The 18,162-nt window shown below is 44.0% G+C and overlaps 1 protein-coding gene across 3 annotated transcripts; it reads right to left on the reverse strand.

Annotated features, from left to right (window-relative positions):
* Positions 1 to 7,041: 7,041 nt before the first annotated feature.
* Positions 7,042 to 17,293, reverse strand: LOC124673948 (DDB1- and CUL4-associated factor homolog 1-like). 3 transcript variants are annotated; one of them, XR_006992881.1, is made up of 17 exons: positions 16,871 to 17,293; positions 16,608 to 16,698; positions 16,411 to 16,527; positions 16,141 to 16,310; positions 15,253 to 16,048; positions 15,047 to 15,144; positions 14,538 to 14,961; positions 13,832 to 14,440; positions 13,561 to 13,743; positions 13,002 to 13,454; positions 12,411 to 12,521; positions 11,909 to 12,027; positions 10,366 to 11,824; positions 8,089 to 8,884; positions 7,899 to 7,980; positions 7,738 to 7,800; positions 7,042 to 7,644 (listed from the first exon to the last, which is right to left on the reverse strand). XR_006992881.1 is itself a non-coding variant. In XM_047209993.1 (14 exons), the coding sequence occupies exons 1-14, from the start codon at positions 17,158 to 17,160 to the stop codon at positions 8,177 to 8,179; spliced, it is 5,619 nt and encodes a 1,872-aa protein (XP_047065949.1). In that variant the 5' UTR covers positions 17,161 to 17,293; the 3' UTR covers positions 8,028 to 8,176. The 3 variants fall into 3 exon arrangements, 2 of the variants coding, with proteins under 2 accessions (XP_047065949.1, XP_047065948.1); XM_047209993.1 differs by lacking the exons at positions 7,042 to 7,644; positions 7,738 to 7,800; positions 7,899 to 7,980 and having other exon boundaries at positions 8,028 to 8,884; positions 13,832 to 14,431; XM_047209992.1 differs by lacking the exons at positions 7,042 to 7,644; positions 7,738 to 7,800; positions 7,899 to 7,980 and having other exon boundaries at positions 8,028 to 8,884.
* Positions 17,294 to 18,162: the final 869 nt, after the last annotated feature.

Below are 18,162 nucleotides of genomic sequence, written 5' to 3' on the forward strand. Positions count from 1 at the left end.
AGAGAAAATCACCTTGTTAGAAAGGCTGGTTTCAGTGAGATGAAACGGCATGCGTTTAAGCAAAGTGATTTTTTCGAACATCTCCAAATGACCCCAAATTTGCCATACATGATACGTGTAACAACAAGGAACCCTATCTAAAAAGTGTCAAAAAAGTTTGCCCAACCGTATAGCTCTATCAAAAAGAACCTCACCATGGCGCTAGTATAATTTTGGGCTTAGTTACCAAACTTTCGTTACCTAACCTTCAACACGAAACTTGTTTCAAATTCATTTTGGCGTACAAGAAACAAATCCCATCTTGATTCGAGTACCATAGCCTCCAAACGATGCCGATGCCGATAACGGCATGGTCAGAACGGCTATGCTCGCCACCACTGCTAGGTCACCGTCGGGATGCACCCTCAATCCCGTCCCCTCATTCGATCACTGACACACCAGAGATACCGCCGAGGCCAATGCCGAACGTACATGTTGATGCCAGTGCCGAACATGCATGCACGCTGCTGTGGGCATGGCCACGCCGCCCCGCTATGCTGGACGCCACAGACCACCGCGAGGTCTTTCCCTTCGCCACCACACTCTTCTAGCACCCATCTATACACGCCAGAAAGGAGAGACACTAGTTTTCTCTACATTGCTCGCGTTCGTGTCGGACACGGTCGAGTCAAAGTTTTGAGGTAGTCGTCGATGTCGTCGACCATTTCTTCTCTTCTTTGCATGGTTAAACACGTCTAGTTCATATCTATCTAATGTGTCTGGTCTCGCCTCATGCAGTTCTTTGTGGACGTCGATCTCATCTCGGCACCCCGCAGGCCACCTCCTCTGTGCCATCGCTGTAGAGCTCCGTTTAAAAATCTATTCCTACCCGTGTATTGCCCCTTGTATCAGCGTCATGGACCCACTTGTCATTCGATATACCGAAGCCCCACTCGTGTGCGTTTTGGTCAGGGATACAGCGATGCTTACGATCAAACAAAGATGGATGGTCTGACGTGTCTTTGCGGGCTCTACGTGGCCCCACTAGTCAGAAGATAACGGTCAACCGTTGGGCAACCGGCCGTTACAGCACCTGTGATGGTTTCAGACAAGGTCTTGGGGAAAACTGAGGAAAAACTAAGGAGCTGGGGAAAACTGAGCACAACTAAGGAACCGAGGGCACGAAAATAGAAATCCCAAAAACTTAACTCTCTCCATACTGGAGAAGCGACCTGAGATTATGTTCAAAGTCGACTTCGAGAAGGCATATGATAAAATCAAGTGGCCCTTTGTGTATCAGATGCTCAAACTCAAGGGTTTTTCTGATGCATGGTGCGACTTGGTTATGAAAACTATTACTGAGGGAAAAGTGGGTATTAAGGTAAATAATAGTATATGTTCATACTTTTTACACATCAAGGACTGAGACAGGGTGATCATCTTTCCCCTTGCTCTTTGACTTGACTGTTGATGGACTAGCGATGATGATGGATAAAGCAAAGAAATGTGGGTTAATTAAAGGTTTGGTTCCAGAGTTGGTGGATAATGGTTTAGTGTTGTTACAATATGCTGACGACACAATTTTCTTTTTGGAGGATGATGTGTCTAGTGCTCAAAATTTGAAATTCTTGCTTTGTATTTTTGAGCAAATTTTTGGGCTTAAAATTAACTTTGACAAGAGTGTGTTATTCTGTTTTGGTGATGCTATCAAAAAGAAAGAACAATATGAACTGATTTTCTCTTGTTCCACGGGTATGCTCCCTATTAAATATCTGGGACTACCTGTAGACCAAAAACAGTTGTTAAACAAAGATTGGAGTACAGTCGAGGAAAATATGGAAGGGGGGCTTAGTTGCTGGCAAGGTAAATTGATGCCAATTGGGGGGAGGTTGATTCTTATTGAGTCTAGCCTGAGTAGTATCCCTCTTTACATGATGTCATTTTATCCTTTGCCAAAAGGGACCAAGAAGCGCATGGAGTTCTTTATGGCTAGATTCTTATGGGGTGAGGACCAAGGAATAAGAAAATACCACCTGGTTAGATGGTCAGTGGTGTGTTCACCAAAAGAATGTGGTGGCTTGGGGGTGAAGGATTTGGAATGTATGAATGTTGCTCTGCTTTGCAAATAGTTATGGAAACTTGAAACTATGGAAGGGCTGTGGCAATCTGTTCTATAAGAAGTACTTGGCGAATGACACACTATCTGGTGTGAAGGTCAAACCTAGTGATTCCAGTTTTTGGCGTGGAATTATGAAAGTTAGAGACTTATTTTCTCGTTTCGCACTAGAAAAATAGGAGATGGAAAGCGGACTCGTTTTTGGGAAGATCATTGGATGGGCAGTGAGGCTTTCGCAACTAGGTTTAAACCGTTGTTTAACATTTGTGAGTCAACGGAGGTGACAGTTCATGTGGTAATGTCGAGTAACTTTTACTGCCTTAATTTCAGACGAACTCTAACTGGGGAGGTTTTACGAATGTGGATGCAAATGAGAGATTTGTGTCGTGGTGTGAATCTTTCCCCGGATACTAAAGACACTTTAGTCTGGGGCTTGGATCCCAAAGGCTTTTCATCAGATCCTTGTACAAGACGCTGAAGTGGAGCATGCTGGGTTTTCCATTAAAAAAACTCTGGAAATTTAAGATACCAGCCAAGGTCAAAGTATACATATGGCTGGCTATTCGGAATAGTATTCTTACCAAATATGTGTTACATAGAAGGGGCTGGGTAGGGGACTGGATGTGCCAGTTTTGTGGCTGTGATGAAAGTATATCTCACTTGCTGTTCTTATGTCCGTTGGCACGTTATATTTGAAATATAGCTTCTTGTGCCTTTGGATTTAAGAATAAGCCTAGATCGGTTCAACATTTGTTTGACCCTTGGATTAGAAGCTTCCCTAAAAAAGAATAGATCAATTATCTGTGTTGATGCTGCTGCGATCTTATGGTCGATATGGAAAACCCGTAACAATGCCTGTTTTAGGTCCATTAGACCGAATGATCCAATTCCAGTGATTAACATGATTTTTTATTTGATGTCCTCATGGGCAATCTTTCAGGTAAAGGAAACAAACTACGATGCACTCATTTTGGGAGCCAAGTTGTTTCTGTGATTGTCAAGTGAGGCGTTCCAGGCTTCGAAAGGATGGAGACCGGTGGTACGAAGGATAACTGATGACATTGAAGATCCTGGAATAAAATGAGAAATTGAAGCACAAGAAAGCTGATGTTTTTGTTCGTTAGCAGGAGCTATTCCCCCTTTGCGTTGCGGTTTAGTTTCTGCTCGTTGAGCTGTAGCGCTGTAATATATATATATGTGGAGGCTTGTGAGAGCTGTTTGAGCTTTGCTTTTTTTAGCCTGTAGGCTGTTTTTCTGTTTCTTTGTGGTTTTGTTTGCTGTAGCGAACTTGTGGTTTCTTTAATGGAAATCGAGGAGGCCCCTTATCTCAAAAAAAAGGAGAGAGCATCACGTTACACAATTTTATGTGATTTGTTCCATATTGATATTATAATAATAAAATTAAAATTGTCGGTTAATGCTAAAAAAAGGGAACAAATAGATGACAAAACATAATGTAACTATGTACATGTCTATTTTTTCAACTTTATCAGTTCCGGCTCCACACTTGTCTTATCTCTCCAAAGAGACCATTACCAAGTTACGAATGAATAGGTCATAAACACATATGAAGTAACCCTCATATAGATATTTTCCTTTCTCCGATACATTGAATTGACATCTCCCACTGTTGTGGATAAAATCTCCAGGTCTATGGAGTAACCAATATAACAAAATTTCGCATAAGAGTACATACAAAATTTGAGCTTTGTCCTTTCTTCAACCAAAACCATAGAAATATTCACCAATCACCACATAACGATATCTTACCTAGCCTAAGAAAAGAGCGGAGTATGTTGCATGATGTTACTTTCTCGCATACAAAATACTAACTACCAAAAACAAAACAAAAAAGATACAACTACGCTTTGTTGTTATAAATCAATTTATTAGCAAATTGTGTGTGGCTTCCCATAATATATCCAGTTTATTTCCTTTTTTTGAAAAAAAAACAACAAACTGATATTTTTCATTGAATTAGAAAATGTTCAATATAGATCGATTACACCTTATTCAGATGTCGATAGACAACAAACACTACACTAATTCGCAAAAAAAAACACCACACTACTACCAACCCTAAAAAAAGGCAGAGCCGAAAAGCCAGGCCCGGCACTGCGCCTCATCAAAGAATCCCGAGAAGAACAGCAGCAACCAGCTGAACTTGCTCTGAACACACTCGTTTCTCTCCTTCCACAACATCCATGCGACAAGGTGATATGCCTCCTTCCAGTAGGACGATCGCCAGCCGTGTGATTTCCTATGAATGGGACAAACCATGAATCCATAATCCTCAACCGGTTCTAGAAATTAACTAACGAGATTGACTACAAATGTAGGCAAGGATTAATTAACTACAAGGTTCTCAGTGTGCGTCCTTTGAGATAAAAAAAATCCCATCCTCAATTGGCCTTCAAGAATCGGTAGGCAAAGCACCAAGAAATAGGATCATAAAGTTCACTTCTGCGCATATCCATGACACAAGTTACTCAGTTATTGTCGGGGGATGACCCCGGTAGGTCAAGACTATGACAAATATGTCATGATAAACTATCTATATACCGGATTAAAGATTAATCCAGATGCTAAAAGCTCAGTTTAGCTGTGCTAAGTTGATACGATCCGGGTGTATGCCGGAGTACGGGTAACTAGTGATAACTAAGCCGAAGATATGCCCAAAAGAAGAAATTGAGAGATACAAAGGGTAAGAAGGCGGTACTCACAAGTGAAGATATCGGGGATCCGGCATACGCTCAACTGTAGCATGTCGGCACCCCGGTCAAAGATTCCCTCAAGGACTAAAGGACAAGATGAGCGAAACAATTCAGCTTTAATCGAAACCCTGAAGCCAAAGAGGAGGATGACGTAAAAGAGACAGGACGAGGTCATCAAGCCTATGATTAAAGACAGAAGCGTCATCCCTGAAGCCAAAGAAGCTTTATAAAGTAGCTTAGGTCAGCAAAGATACCCCTAGGGTTTCTTCTCTTGTAAGCCTCCTCTCCCCTATATAAGGAGAGGAGGGGCACCCTAGTGCGGAACGATCGATCTGTAGCGAATAGACTCTGGCATGTAAGCCGTACGTCTTCAACCTCTGGCCTTTGGCCAAGTTCTTGAGATCAATACAAGCTTCGGGTTCTATCTCCCCTTTCTTCTAAACCTTCCCCTCTCCCGGATCCTCAAGCGTACATCCGGCCCCTATCTTAAGCCTACACATGGCATTTGTCTGTTCACCACGACGACAGTCATGCTTCTTCCCGATAACTAAACAATTCAGGCGTCGTAGAGGGAGAAAGACCAACACATTTTCTTGTCTTTTGCCTCTGATCCTTGGCGCGTGAGCTCCTCAGTACCAAACTACCAATCCCCACAAGCTCGTGCAAGCTGCAAAGAAGCCCTCTTCGTCCGTTCCCAAGGCGCCTTTCCTAGATGGTGAAGCTTCCATCGACCGCTGAAGGAAACGAAAATGGTGAGAGATAAATATGAGAGTAATTCATACATTGCTCATTTTTTTACTAATTGTTCTCCATCAGCAATGCATTATCAGCCATAAAAATGAAGGAGGTGAGAGTACGCAAGCGATGGATTGGTCCTAATTGCTTGACCGTTGACCTATCGACGTGTTGCCCTCCGGCGGACCACCGCCACACTCGCAAGTTACAACTGAACTGCAACCCCAGGTCGTGCCCATCCTCGTTCAACTCTTTGTTCCTAGGAGATGAACCTGCAGTAGAAGAGCATAACAACTGCCATGACCAGAACATGCATGATTTGAACGCAAAAAGTTTGGTCGCGCCATCGATTATTACTCGACTGAGAGACATAGTTTATGTGATGGGAAAAGGGTGTGGCAACGCCGAGCCCTCGATCTCCTCCTCAGAAGAAGCGAGTGAATGTGGCCGACGCGTGGACATGGCGAACTCTGCAGTCCGCCTCACTCTGGACGCGACGACGAGAGAGGAGAGGAAGCCACGTCGTGCAGGAGGCGATCGAGGGAAGGAGGACTACAGGGGAGGAAGGGACGGCGTGCACGAGATGAGGTAAGAGGGAGGCATATGAGCGGATTACAAGAACGATGTAAGGAAATAGATCAGGCTTTCTACTGAGATTGATTTGTTTGGGACACGAATGATTTTGGCAAGGTTTAACTTGATTGCGCATTTAGTGACACAGGGAGATTTTGGCGAGTAATAATGAGGGAGATTTGGCAAATAAGAATTTGATTTGATACGTTGTATTTCATGAAAAGAGATCTGACGGTGTAAGTCAACCGGATGTTGAGTGGAGATTTTGACATACTAATTGTACGGTCTAGATAGGCCTAATGTTTGACATCAATATAATAGTAAAGATATTGATACTTACTCGTGTAATTTTTCGCGGAAAAATACGATTGTACGTAGCCTACAAGAAAAATAATAAATATCCAAATGACACTATTATAAGAAATAGAAGGTAGGCCGCATACAATACCGTGAAAACTTACACGAGTAAGTAAGATAATATACACATGCACTTTTAAAAAAACCGGGTGCGCGCCGTAGGTCTCCGTTTGGTATTTTCGTAGCCCGCTATCTCTATTTTAGCTAGCTAGCTAGCCGCTGCTCCTGCTTTGTAAGACGACCGGAACCCACTGACGAGTATCAATTTTGAGAGGGTCTCCACTATTTTAAAGAGGCAGATGCTGTTAAGCTGCAGTTCTACTGTAGTATTAGTCTATCATTCAGGCCAGGTTTGTGTCCAGCAAACCAAAACATTAGGTACGAGAAAGGCAAGTTTCACATGATTTAACTGTTTTTGGTCTTTACTCTCCAAGATGACGTGTCTGCACATAATAGCCAATTTGAACGAGAATGCATATGAAATGATAAGTGTACACATCTATGCAATTGACTCAATTCAGAAATATTTAATCAGAACTTAAAGGAAAAGTGTTGTGCAGCACCACCATACAGAAAATATATAAAGAGCAGAGTACAACAGACGAATACAATCTTCAGCAGAGAAAAGGAACCTAGGAGCTGAAGTACACGAGGTCACTGGAGCTACAAAAGGAGAGGTCATTGCACATACGGGTCTTGATGAAAACTAAGTACATGTGTTCTACACATGCATGAATCAAAATGACAAAAGCTACAGTAAAAGAACATAAACAAGCAGTACATAAACTGGCAAGTAAACATTAGCTAGCTCTCGAATCTGCACTCCTGGTCTGACAATGTAATGATTCTGCATGTGTTTCATCCACAGCAAGGCAGGGTCGAGTCAAAATCTCCCAAATTTGACACCACTAGGTTCATCCTTCATAGGGAACATTGTAAAACCGTATGATTATGATCTGATTGTCACCAGTCACCAAGGACAAGCTACTGCTGATACCAATCAGGAACTTAGTTCGCTAGCTGCCTAAATAAAACAATCGAGATGCCCCAACCAACACAACAGAGGCTGAGATGTCGAAATTCCCTCTCCTGGTCGTCAGGCTATTTGAACAACCACAAGAAGCATGCACTCACCCAGGATTTGCCAGAGCTCCCATATTTGCTCTGGATCTGCAAACGGCATTCATCAGCAAAAAAGGTCAGAGTTGCAGCATGACAAACAAGGAAGCAAATGGTAAATCATATCTAGGTTTGCAGCCGAACCACAGTGAGAAGTTGGTGACATCAAGGAGTAACAGACGGTACTCATAAAAGTAAGTTGGATCCCTGAAAGTAGCAATCATCAAGACACAGCCAGTTCTAAAATCAACAAAAGGATAACACAAAATGACTATTCAATTAAAATCAGAAAGTTAAATTTGTACCTGATTTTTTTGTCCATCTCCTTCATTGTCTATACAGAAACGTCAAGGTAACTACGCACAGTAACCTTGGAAATTGCATACCCTGAAGTAACATTGCTAAATGAGAAAAAAATCTAAGCTCACAACATCGACACATCAAATTATCCAAAATTTTGAATTGACGAAGCAAAGTTTCACCAGCTTTACATACAACATCTAACGCCTCAGAGTTCATGCCCCATTACTAGATGTCCTCGCAACCGCAACCTAACCATGCAAAAATAAAACCATCTACTCTCTTACATAATCCAACCGCCTTCGTCGTCGCCGCTACTGAAGGACTCGATCATATCACTCTCATCGCCGTCCCGGCCACCCATGATCTCCAGCAGCCCGCCTGCCACATCAAAGTTGCCTTCATCAAACTCGGCATCGTCATCGTCGTTTTCATTCCCACTGTTCATATTCTCGTCATCATCGTCGTCACCGCCCTCATCATCGCTGCTGTTGCTTTGATCCTCATCTGAATCCGTGTCCCCCAGCGCCAAATCAGACCCAAGGAGAGCATCAACCTCCGAGTCATCATCATCGTCATCCTCGTCCTCTGTGTCCCCTCCGTCCTCTGGATCTGAATCATCATCAGTCGGTCGTCTTCTGCCAACTTCAAATAGGCGAGCAGAGGAGAACATCTCGTCGGGATCATCCATCGCAACAACTCCAAGGAGGGAATCGTTGGGCTCAATGGCAAGGTCAAGGACGCCACGGTCTATTTGGACGGTTGCAATATCCGAGTACGTGACAGCATCGATCGTCCGAAATGCAGGGAACAGAGGATGTCTGACCCTACGAGTATTAATGGAGGATGTTACATCCTCAAGATTACGCCTGAGGATGGCATAGATAACATCACCCCTGCCATTAAATTTGATCACTGTCTGGTCCAGAGAAGGGACGCTCCTCAGAAGCTTAAATTTTCTCAGATCCCACACCTCTGAGTTTAGGATCACCTGCAAAACATTGTGGACAGAGATGAGAAGATAAGCACATTACAAACGAATTCCTCCCTAGAAAATTGATAAGGTGTAAGTAATGTCTCCCCCGTCTTGCTGCTGCCTTTTAGTAGTAAGATCTAAGGGTTAATATTTGAATTAAGTTTGATGCAATGGTTTAGAGAAATGGCAGATTTACAGTAACATCTAGAAAAAAATACATTCATTTCAGCATTACAGAACAACAACGTACACTTCTAAACTTGCACCTACTTAAAAATAGGTAATCAAATGATTACTATAAGCAAGTACACCCACATGGATCTTGTTCCCAAGGCTGTCACATTTTAAGGCTTTTAAGTGCAACGTAAACCCATTTGGCAATAATTATCTTACCACCCTCCACTTCTCTTACTATACTTAGGCATTTTCTTGCAGAATAATTAGTGAGGTCATTTATGTGGCTGGAAAGATAAGATAAAGCTGACTCATGAAAATCAGGTTGCAAATATAAGGCACATTTGCTGAACAGCCTTAACCTAGTCACACTGTTGAACTTAGCCACAAACTTTGTTGTTTTCAGAAAGTGGACATGAGCTTGGCCTTATGTATCTATAACTTGTTATGCCCAGAATCTTAGAAGGTAGCACATCCAAAGTATATTCATAAACACAATTTCTTCTGTATACTGACTTAAATTTACATCGAAAATGGTAATGCAAGGAAAGTGGGGGCCTTGTGAGGGCAAAAAATGCATGTTGTTATACAAGTTTAAAGGAAACTACATGCCCTATATTTCAAACAGGGGGTGGAGGTTTCTTCATGGCAAAATTAAGGATTCAAGTGAGGAAAGTGGAGGCCTTGTGAGGGCAAAAAATGCATGCTGTTATACAAGTTTAAAGGAAACTACATGCCCTATATTTCAAACAGGGGGGTGGAGGTTTCTTCATGGCAAAATTAAGGATTCAAGTGAGGAAAGTGGAGGCCTTGTGAGGGCAAAAAATGCATGCTGTTATACAAGTTTAAAGGAAACTACATGCCCTAGATTTCAAACAGGGGGGTGGAGGTTTCTTCATGGCAAAATTAAGGATTCAAGTGGGGCGGGCCTGCCGCTTATCCCGCAGGGCGTCCCGCTGTCACAATCAACTTAGCACACAGGCGAGCATCCCGTCCTGCAGGGGCGGGATAAAACTGCATGCCCGCTTGTCCCAATTATCCCAGCTTGACTAGGCGATAGGCAGCGTCGCGCCAGTTTTTTCATTCACCAGGAACACCACGTTTTCAGACCACGGTCAGCGCATGCATGCTGGCTGGTGGTCTCCCGTGGGTCCCATGGGTCCCGCCATGTGAAGTCCCAATTATCCCTTTAATCCCGGTGGGCAAAGTCATGCGGGAAAAGAACATCCCATGTCCATCCCAGTTGCATCGTTAGGCAAAATTGGCAGTGCTATGAAATGGATAGGATAATATGAATAACTGCAGCCCAAGAAAAAGACTACCTCATTTCCAGCTGGATGGAAGCCACCACCGCAATAGTCTGTGAACTGGTCAAACTGATGGACAGGGTTGGGACTGCGTCTATCCCACAGGAACCCGTTCCACAGCAACATGTCATCTGAAGGACTGAAATGTATAATTGGATGTACATAATTACGGCCTGAACCCAGGCTTGAGTTATTGGGAAGCTGCATATCAATATTATGTGTCTGCACATCGTACAGTAGAACTGCCCGGCGAGTTGCATCAGTAGAAATGGCGGCGAATAAAGTTCCAGTATGGTTAAATCTAGCAGCCTTGCAATCCTCGAATGTGTGCAAAGGCCCCGTAGACACTGAGAAAGCATCCCAGAGCTTAACCTCATTTAAGCTCGACGAGAGAATCAGCTCATTTCCACCACCAGAAGATGCTGACTCCAGCGTTGTAACAAGATGTTGGTGGCATGACTGTGTCTCTATGATACCTGCAGTGTTGCTGTCAAATATTCTTAACTCGCCACTATGGTTTCCAGCTGCCACTCGTGATGCATCTTGAATAAAAGTCATGCAAGTCAACAGCGAAGACTCATCACGGCAAACACGGCATGGCCTGAACCTGCTGTATATAAATTGGCGATCCCTACGAGGTACTTGGATCCCACTAAACTCCCTGCTTATCTCACGACTTCCCATACGGGCAGTTACATTTGGTGGTGCACTGATGCTGCGGCTAGGCTCAGGACAAACATGAGGGTGCAGCAGAGAGACTGGTGGCAAAGTTGTTAATGGAGCAGGACACTGGCGGTGCTGATGTTTCAGGTATTGTACAACCAGTGAGTCCAGTGTCATGCGCTCTAAATTTCCTGATTGCTGATCATTTGCACAAAGATGTGGCGTGCCTTGAGAATCTTCAAAGTTCTCTGTGGAAATGTTGCTCCTTCCTGGATGAAATGCAGTAGTGGTCGGAGAATCCACCGCCACAGATAGGCCTCTGCGAGTAGGAGCAGGAGTTTTAAATACAGGAGATTGGCATGATTGATCAGCTATTGCAGGACGCTTTGCTGCTGATGCAGAACTAAGGTCCGTATCCGCAAGCTTCCTCTTAAGTGACAACGGCATTGGTGTTTTATGTGATGTCGCCGCATCTCCAGTAAATGAAAGAAAGGGTTGAGCTCGTTTAGAAAAACTGGGTGAGAAGACCATTGGCTTCTTTTTAGATGAAGGGACAACAGAATCTGATCTCTGGCCAGCTTGATCTGCGGCAGTCAATGTTTTGTTGGGCATAAATCCCTGCACACGGCCAGAAGGCCATTGTTGCTGAACTTGAAGAGATGATGGTTCCTGAGCAACGGCCCCCCGATGGACAGATAGCACCACAGCAGTTGATTGCGAAGGTGCAAGGTCAGCCTCCTTCTGCAATATGGCAGCAGTAGCAGCCAAACCAGATCCAAGGAGATGTTCATGTATCAGTTGCATCAGTTCCCTACACACAAAACGGAAGATCGGCTGTAGGAACATGGAGCTAGGAGAGTAAATGAAAGAAGGAAAACATTATACAAAGTCAAACCTGGAATGGTACGAGATAGGAGTAGCAGCAGCTATGCCAGCTCGCTCTATGCGCTTCAATGCTGGAGCAGCAGCATCAGTTGCTGCTAAGGTTGTTTCTTTACCAGAATTTGTCAAGACCTATCAGGAGAAAGAAAAAAGGCAATCTTATTAGTCATTCAGCCCATCCTTCCCACTTAAGCAGTGCAAAATCAAACAGTGGCATATTAGGCACAAATTAAAATCTTAAAATTAGGAGAGCCTGTCACATAAAACATGGAAGCAAGCATAGCTGGATAACATCAAAGGAACACAAGTTTTTTTTTCCCACAACAGCGCCATTTTTAACTTTTAAGCACCACTCTGGTTATAAAATGTTCGCAAGTTACCATGGAATACTAAATCGCTAAAACAAAACAGCGTGCTCATCAACTTGATGAAGAGCAAAATACCAGAAAAAAAACATCTACGTATATAAAATTCTGATCAGCTGAAAATAACATGAAATGAGAGTTGTTTCTTACCGCAATAAGCTCAATTGCCACTTGGGTCAGTTCATTTATCCATCTTGCATTATCACTTCCAGATGTCTGGGTACTGGTATCACGAATCAGTTCCGATAATTTCTTCCCTACCTGAAATAACAAGTTAATAGTTAGTCACTTACCTAGGAGGCAACACGCAAAAAAAAGATACCTAGGGGACACACGTGTAAAAAGAGGATGAAAGAAGTACATCACAGAGGGGTATTCACCAAATCTATTATTCACAACAAGGACAGGCTTGGTTACCCCTCCGTCCATTGCATCCCACAGCATTTTCACAGACCAAGTAATACAGAAAATGTGTGTGTGTGGGGGGGGGTGAAAATGTTTAACCAACTGTCCCACGATTAGGTTTGAGTAGGTACTGTGTTCAACCTAGTAAGGTTACATACCTCATTAACTACACTATTGATTTCTGTACAGGACATATATTTCAAAACAAGGCATGAGGGAAAGGAACAGACCCTATATGTGAAACAGAGGGTGTAATTGATAGCAGTTACCTGTTGCTGAGATAATAGCAAGAGAAAACAGATGAAAAGAAATGCATTGTTCTGCAGTCCACCATACCTGGAGCTTTGTCAGTATATGAGCAATTGCATCATCTCTAGCCAAGCCAAGCAGTACACGACAAGCAAGGGATCGAATAGCATCAATAGCCACAGGAGGTGTAACCATCCGAGTACTAAGAAGCTGTAAAAGAATCTTTATACCATTATTGGATCTGACTACTTCTCGAGCTTGGCGATACCCTTGCTCCAATTGAGCAGCAAGACCAGGACCCCCAGCTCCTATGCCTAGCGATATTCTCTTATCACCAACAACTCCAGATGGCACTACAGGTGTGCCAGATTCACCTTGGTTCGCTGCTAGATTTCTTTCTGAAGTAATTCTTTCAGCATTCCTGTCCCTGCTTTCTGAATAACTCCCAGGTTGCTGATTGGCAGTTGAGGACGGCTTGTTGCTGATTGAAGGAGGGGGGCATACGAGATTGACAAGCACATTCAGTGCTGGACATATCACCTAACACACAAAGGCAGTAAAAAGGTTATTTATTTAGAAGAACTTTGGAAAATACTGCTGGGTTCGTAAAGCTTAGTTAATGCATAGCTGAGAAGGAAAGACTCACCTCAGGATCAACATAGCCAACAACACTGTTTGCTATATCAAGTAAAACGGTCATACCATTGCGGCTGTTACTTAATGTAGCATGCACTATCAATTTCCGGCTGTATGGCATAAGTGTTATGATGTGAAGAACTCCAAATGCGTATTGAGCTAAGTCGTGAAGATATCGATCTGCAGGTAAACTCTGAAACAGATTGTTATAAATTAAAACATCTTACCTACAAACTTTGTTTTTCTAGAAAAGGGGACAAAAAACAATACCATATTTTTACCTGGCATAACTCCAGAATCGTTATATGACCATTGGAGAGCAAGAATCTATCCATCACAGGCCAGCGAGTTCTCACAAGAGCAGGTCCTAACTTTCTATCCCGCTGGATCTGAAGAAAAATAGCATCCATAGCCTCATTGCCGATGTCAAAAGGTTTGTAGCCAGCTCTTGCACTGGAAGTATTCCGAGCAATACTACGGATACTCTTGCTTGGCCGAATGGAATCAACAAGCTGGAGAAGGTGAGCTCTAAAATACTGACGTAGTGCAACACATGAATGATATGCAACCTGCTTTTCTGTCGCAGTCAGAACTTCAGCAGGTGATCGATCATTCCCTTCATTCGTATTGGAAGATCCTAATGCTCCAGAGTTACCCCCAGACCTTACAGATGCCGCAACATGTAAAATACTCAGAAGTTTTTGCATCCCATCCTGTGCATCAAATGAATCCAGAATAGCTTTGAACACAAAAGCAGCAGCAAAGAATATGGCAGCATTCTTTCTAGCTGAATCTTGTGGGCATTCTAAGAGTTGAAGAGCTAGCTCAACCACATTGTTGAGTGTGTCAGATGAAAGCGCACAAACACGCTCCATGGTAGACTGCAAAAACTAAGCATGCTTAGCAATAAGATAAATGAACGACCAGGTGCAAATGACAACAAATCGGCATACAGAATGACCAGCCAGTTTAGGTTTATAAGTTTACCTGGAGGGAACCAAAAGTAAATAAGCACGCAGAAAGAGCAGTATATGTTTGAGTAATTCTAGGGACAGAGAAGATCTTCTGTATACCACCCCGGTCAACAAATAGCGCAGCAAATTTCCGGTGGGCAGCCAGGGCACAAATTAGTTTAAGGATTTCATGAAGTAGAGAAACGCGGCCACATCCCTCCTGGTCTTTGATGACCCGTTGCAATAAGGCGAGGCAAACATCAACACCCTTTTCATGCAGAACAGGACCCAAAGCTTCGATATACTCTCCCAAAACCTGTAAGCACAGAATGCTATATTTTTCTCTAAGTTGCAAGAGCTGCTCGTAGTCAGGGAGAACAAAATCTTCCAAATCCTGGTCCGGACTGATTTTCACATCTTCTTCAACCACATGCTCCTCCTTAACTTGGTCAGAGCTTCTGTAACACCAAATAAAACTCAGAGAAAGAACAACAAGATAATGGAAAGACGGGAGAGAGAGAGAGAGATAGCTTCTTCCATTACCGTGAAACACTAGTGGACATGGCAGCATCCACTACAGTACTTGCAGCTTTCTCAGCAGCTAATACAACTGCATCGCCATTATTTTCACTCTTCCAAACCTTCAAAACACATGCCATAAAAATTACCACAAATAGTGAAGCAGAAAATGAATAAGGGTTAAGTAACTACTAATAGTATTTTGGGAAGTCCACTATGTCTTTTCATACCTCTAAAGCAGCAGATTTCACAAGCTCAGCAGCAGCATCACCTGCAGCTTTCACAGGTTCCTCAGGTGCATTTGCAGATCTGGCTTCAGCTTCTGCAGCTCTAACTGCCTTCAAAACAATATCAGTTATATCCTTCAAGCCAATTATGCAATCCCTGAACCGGTCTTCATATTCTTCTTTAGAAATAAGAGTATAAGCCGCCTCAAAGGCTTCAGAGCTATTGTTCAAATTGATTGCTTTCTCTAGGACCTCGACCTTATCCTCATTCTTGTCTTTGCTAGCCCGATTTCCAACTCCCAATGCTGAGGTTGGTGATAAAGGTGTCTGTTCACTATCAAGCAACCTTTCACCTGCTTTGCTTTTCCCTCTTGATCGGGATCCTGCACGACTCAGCTTTTTCTTCAAGAGTTCATCTCTTAAGCTTTCACATGCAGGATGCTTTTCCCCATAGACTGACTTTGCATCTGAACCAGCTGAGCACATTAGCCCATCTGGCTGGGGCATGTCAACAGTGGCATCCATCAACTGTTCTCCCTCTGCTTGCCTCATCACAGCACCCTGATCAAGCACTTTTTCCAAAATTGGGTCAGTCGGCATTCCATCTCCATCCCTTGTTCCGTCCAATACCAAACTGTCTTGAAGAAGCCGTACTCTGCCCCTGTTATCATCTCTACCCGGAGGATGCTTGGAATCTTGCTGTGAAGATGTGACATCCCCATAGACTCGTGTTCGCAAGAAATGCATGAGCTTGGCTGATACCCCAATGTTCAAGATGTCTTCTACCAATTGCCCACCACTGGCAAAGAAAACAAATGCAATAATTAGATTAACAACAGTATCAAAAAGGCTGCTGAAAAATCTCATTTGGTAAGTCGTGGAATCAAATACCTATACAGCGACATGGAAAGCAACCCAACAGCATATGTTCTCAGCATCTCAGTATCTGTGGGGTTTTCACCATTCCCAAAATGCTTCCAATCACATGCCTGGGCGTCTTCCCTTATCCATTTTTTTAGATTTTCAATAGTAGCATCTTCAAAAGCGTGCGGGAACTGGGACTGCAGACAAAGGCGAATCAAGTTAATACTAGAGAATGTAGAAAAGTGATGAAGATAACGCTGTGTGTGTGTGGGGGGGGGGGGGCAGTAGTTAACTAACCGCCAACGCATCATTGATGCTCAGGAGCAGCCTAGCAGAAGCACAGCGTACTGCCACGGAGTATGATGTATCCGACAAGAACTTACAGAAGACGAGGTCGTAGAAATCATCGTTATCCTGATAACACGAACTGTTACTTTTAGCAATGAACACTCACTCAGGTTACGGTGGTGCAAGCAGAGAAGCAGAGCACGCACCTTTATCAAATTCGCCAGCTTGCCTATTGTATGGGAGCCCCTCGTGTTTGCATTGTTGAAGGATGGATCATTTGCGCAGTCTTGCAAATGTCTGCAGACGCAGTACATGAGTATTAATTAGCAAAGAGAAATTCTACTACTACTACTTGTCTCTCTCTCTCTCTGGGAGAAAAAAGAAGAAATTCTAGTACTACTTGTCCCTCGGAGCAATCTTGCATCCAATCAACCAGGAAGCAGTAAGGGGAGGGGGGCAGATACGATACCTAGCCTCCTGGTCCTCGCAGATGGTGGCGAGGGTGTGGATGAGGCGCGGGTTGGGGTCGGCCTCCTGCTCGAGGACCCGCGAGATCACCACCTGCGCGCGCTCCAGCAGCGCATCCGTCTCCTCGTCATGTTCCTCCTCCTCCGCTTCTTCCTCCTCGTCATCCTCGTCTTCCTCCTCCTCGTCCTCCTCGTCTTCCTCCTCCTCCTCCTCCTCCTCCTCCTCCTCGTCGTCGTCCTCCGGCACGGCGGCGGCGGGGGGAACTGATTCTGGCTGCGGCTCATCCGCCATTAGGTTGAGGTTGCGGGGGCAGCAGGCCGGACGGTCTAGGGTTAGGGTTGCGTAGGGGAAAAGAGCGGGACGGCCCTGGGGGTGGGAGCAGAGGAGAAAGGGCGGCTAATGGTGGCTGGCGGTGGGGAAAGAGGAAGAAGGAGAAAGATTGGAATTTTGTGGGGAAAGAAGAAAGAAGAAGGAGAAGGAGAAAGGCCCGTGTTGGGCTGAATTGGCCACCCGATGTCGATGTGCACTAGCTAGCTAGCTAGCAGCCCAAGGGAGGGAATGTCACACGACACAACGGCCTCCATCTGAAACGGCCGGCCTTCTCCTAGGAAACTATACACGGCCTCCATCTGATCACAAGAAATTCTGAAAACCCTCAAAAAAAAAACAAGAAATTCTGAATATCGGAGGAGGCTAGGGAATGAACCGAATTCTCTAAAAAAAGGCCGGTCTTCACGAAGGTCCAAAAGTCTCTTCGCATGCAACACGTGGCGTGTTGTGGTGCCAGAATTTTGGTGGGAAGTGGTCTCCCTGCTCGCCAAGTGTCGCAAGAGGAAGCAAGGTGGGATATGAGAGGAGAGAGAAGGGTCCAGTTTTCCCTTTATTTTTTAGATTCGTTTTTTCAAAATAAAATATCTTGCGAACCGTAAGTTCAAATTACGAACCGTTTTCACTTTCGAGATCCTGGTGTCGAGATCTTCGAAACTAGATCCCATGTTGATAGGTTTCGAGATACTTTTTTTCGTACTTCCAATACTAGCGTGATTGTACTCGTGGTGTGTACCTAACTGTACCTGTGCTTCAACTGATAAGAGCATCCCCACTCGTTGGCGCTCCCCACGCCCAAATCCGGACGAAACAACCGCCGGATTGGACGAAATTAAGTCGTGGGGAGTACCGTATTTCCAGTCGTCCACCCGGAGTTCGGCGGACATAGTTTAAATTCAAACAAAGCACCGTCCCGCGCTACAAGTACGGCCAGTTGATCGGCAAAAGGAGCAAAAGGATCAGCCA

The sequence above is a fragment of the Lolium rigidum genome, chromosome 7, assembly GCF_022539505.1.
Source record: "Lolium rigidum isolate FL_2022 chromosome 7, APGP_CSIRO_Lrig_0.1, whole genome shotgun sequence".
In the NCBI taxonomy this organism is placed as follows: domain Eukaryota; kingdom Viridiplantae; phylum Streptophyta; class Magnoliopsida; order Poales; family Poaceae; genus Lolium; species Lolium rigidum.

Coding starts and splice junctions, on each gene's coding strand:
- LOC124673948 (XM_047209992.1), bottom strand. CDS start 17,160: ATGGCGGATGAGCCGCAGCCAGAATCAGTTCCCCCCGCCGCCGCCGTG. Junction 14,441..14,537: donor TTACTTTTGGTTCCCTCCAG/GTAAACTTATAA, acceptor AAGCATGCTTAG/TTTTTGCAGTCTACCATGGA. Junction 12,028..12,410: donor TGGCAATTGAGCTTATTGCG/GTAAGAAACAAC, acceptor TTCTCCTGATAG/GTCTTGACAAATTCTGGTAA.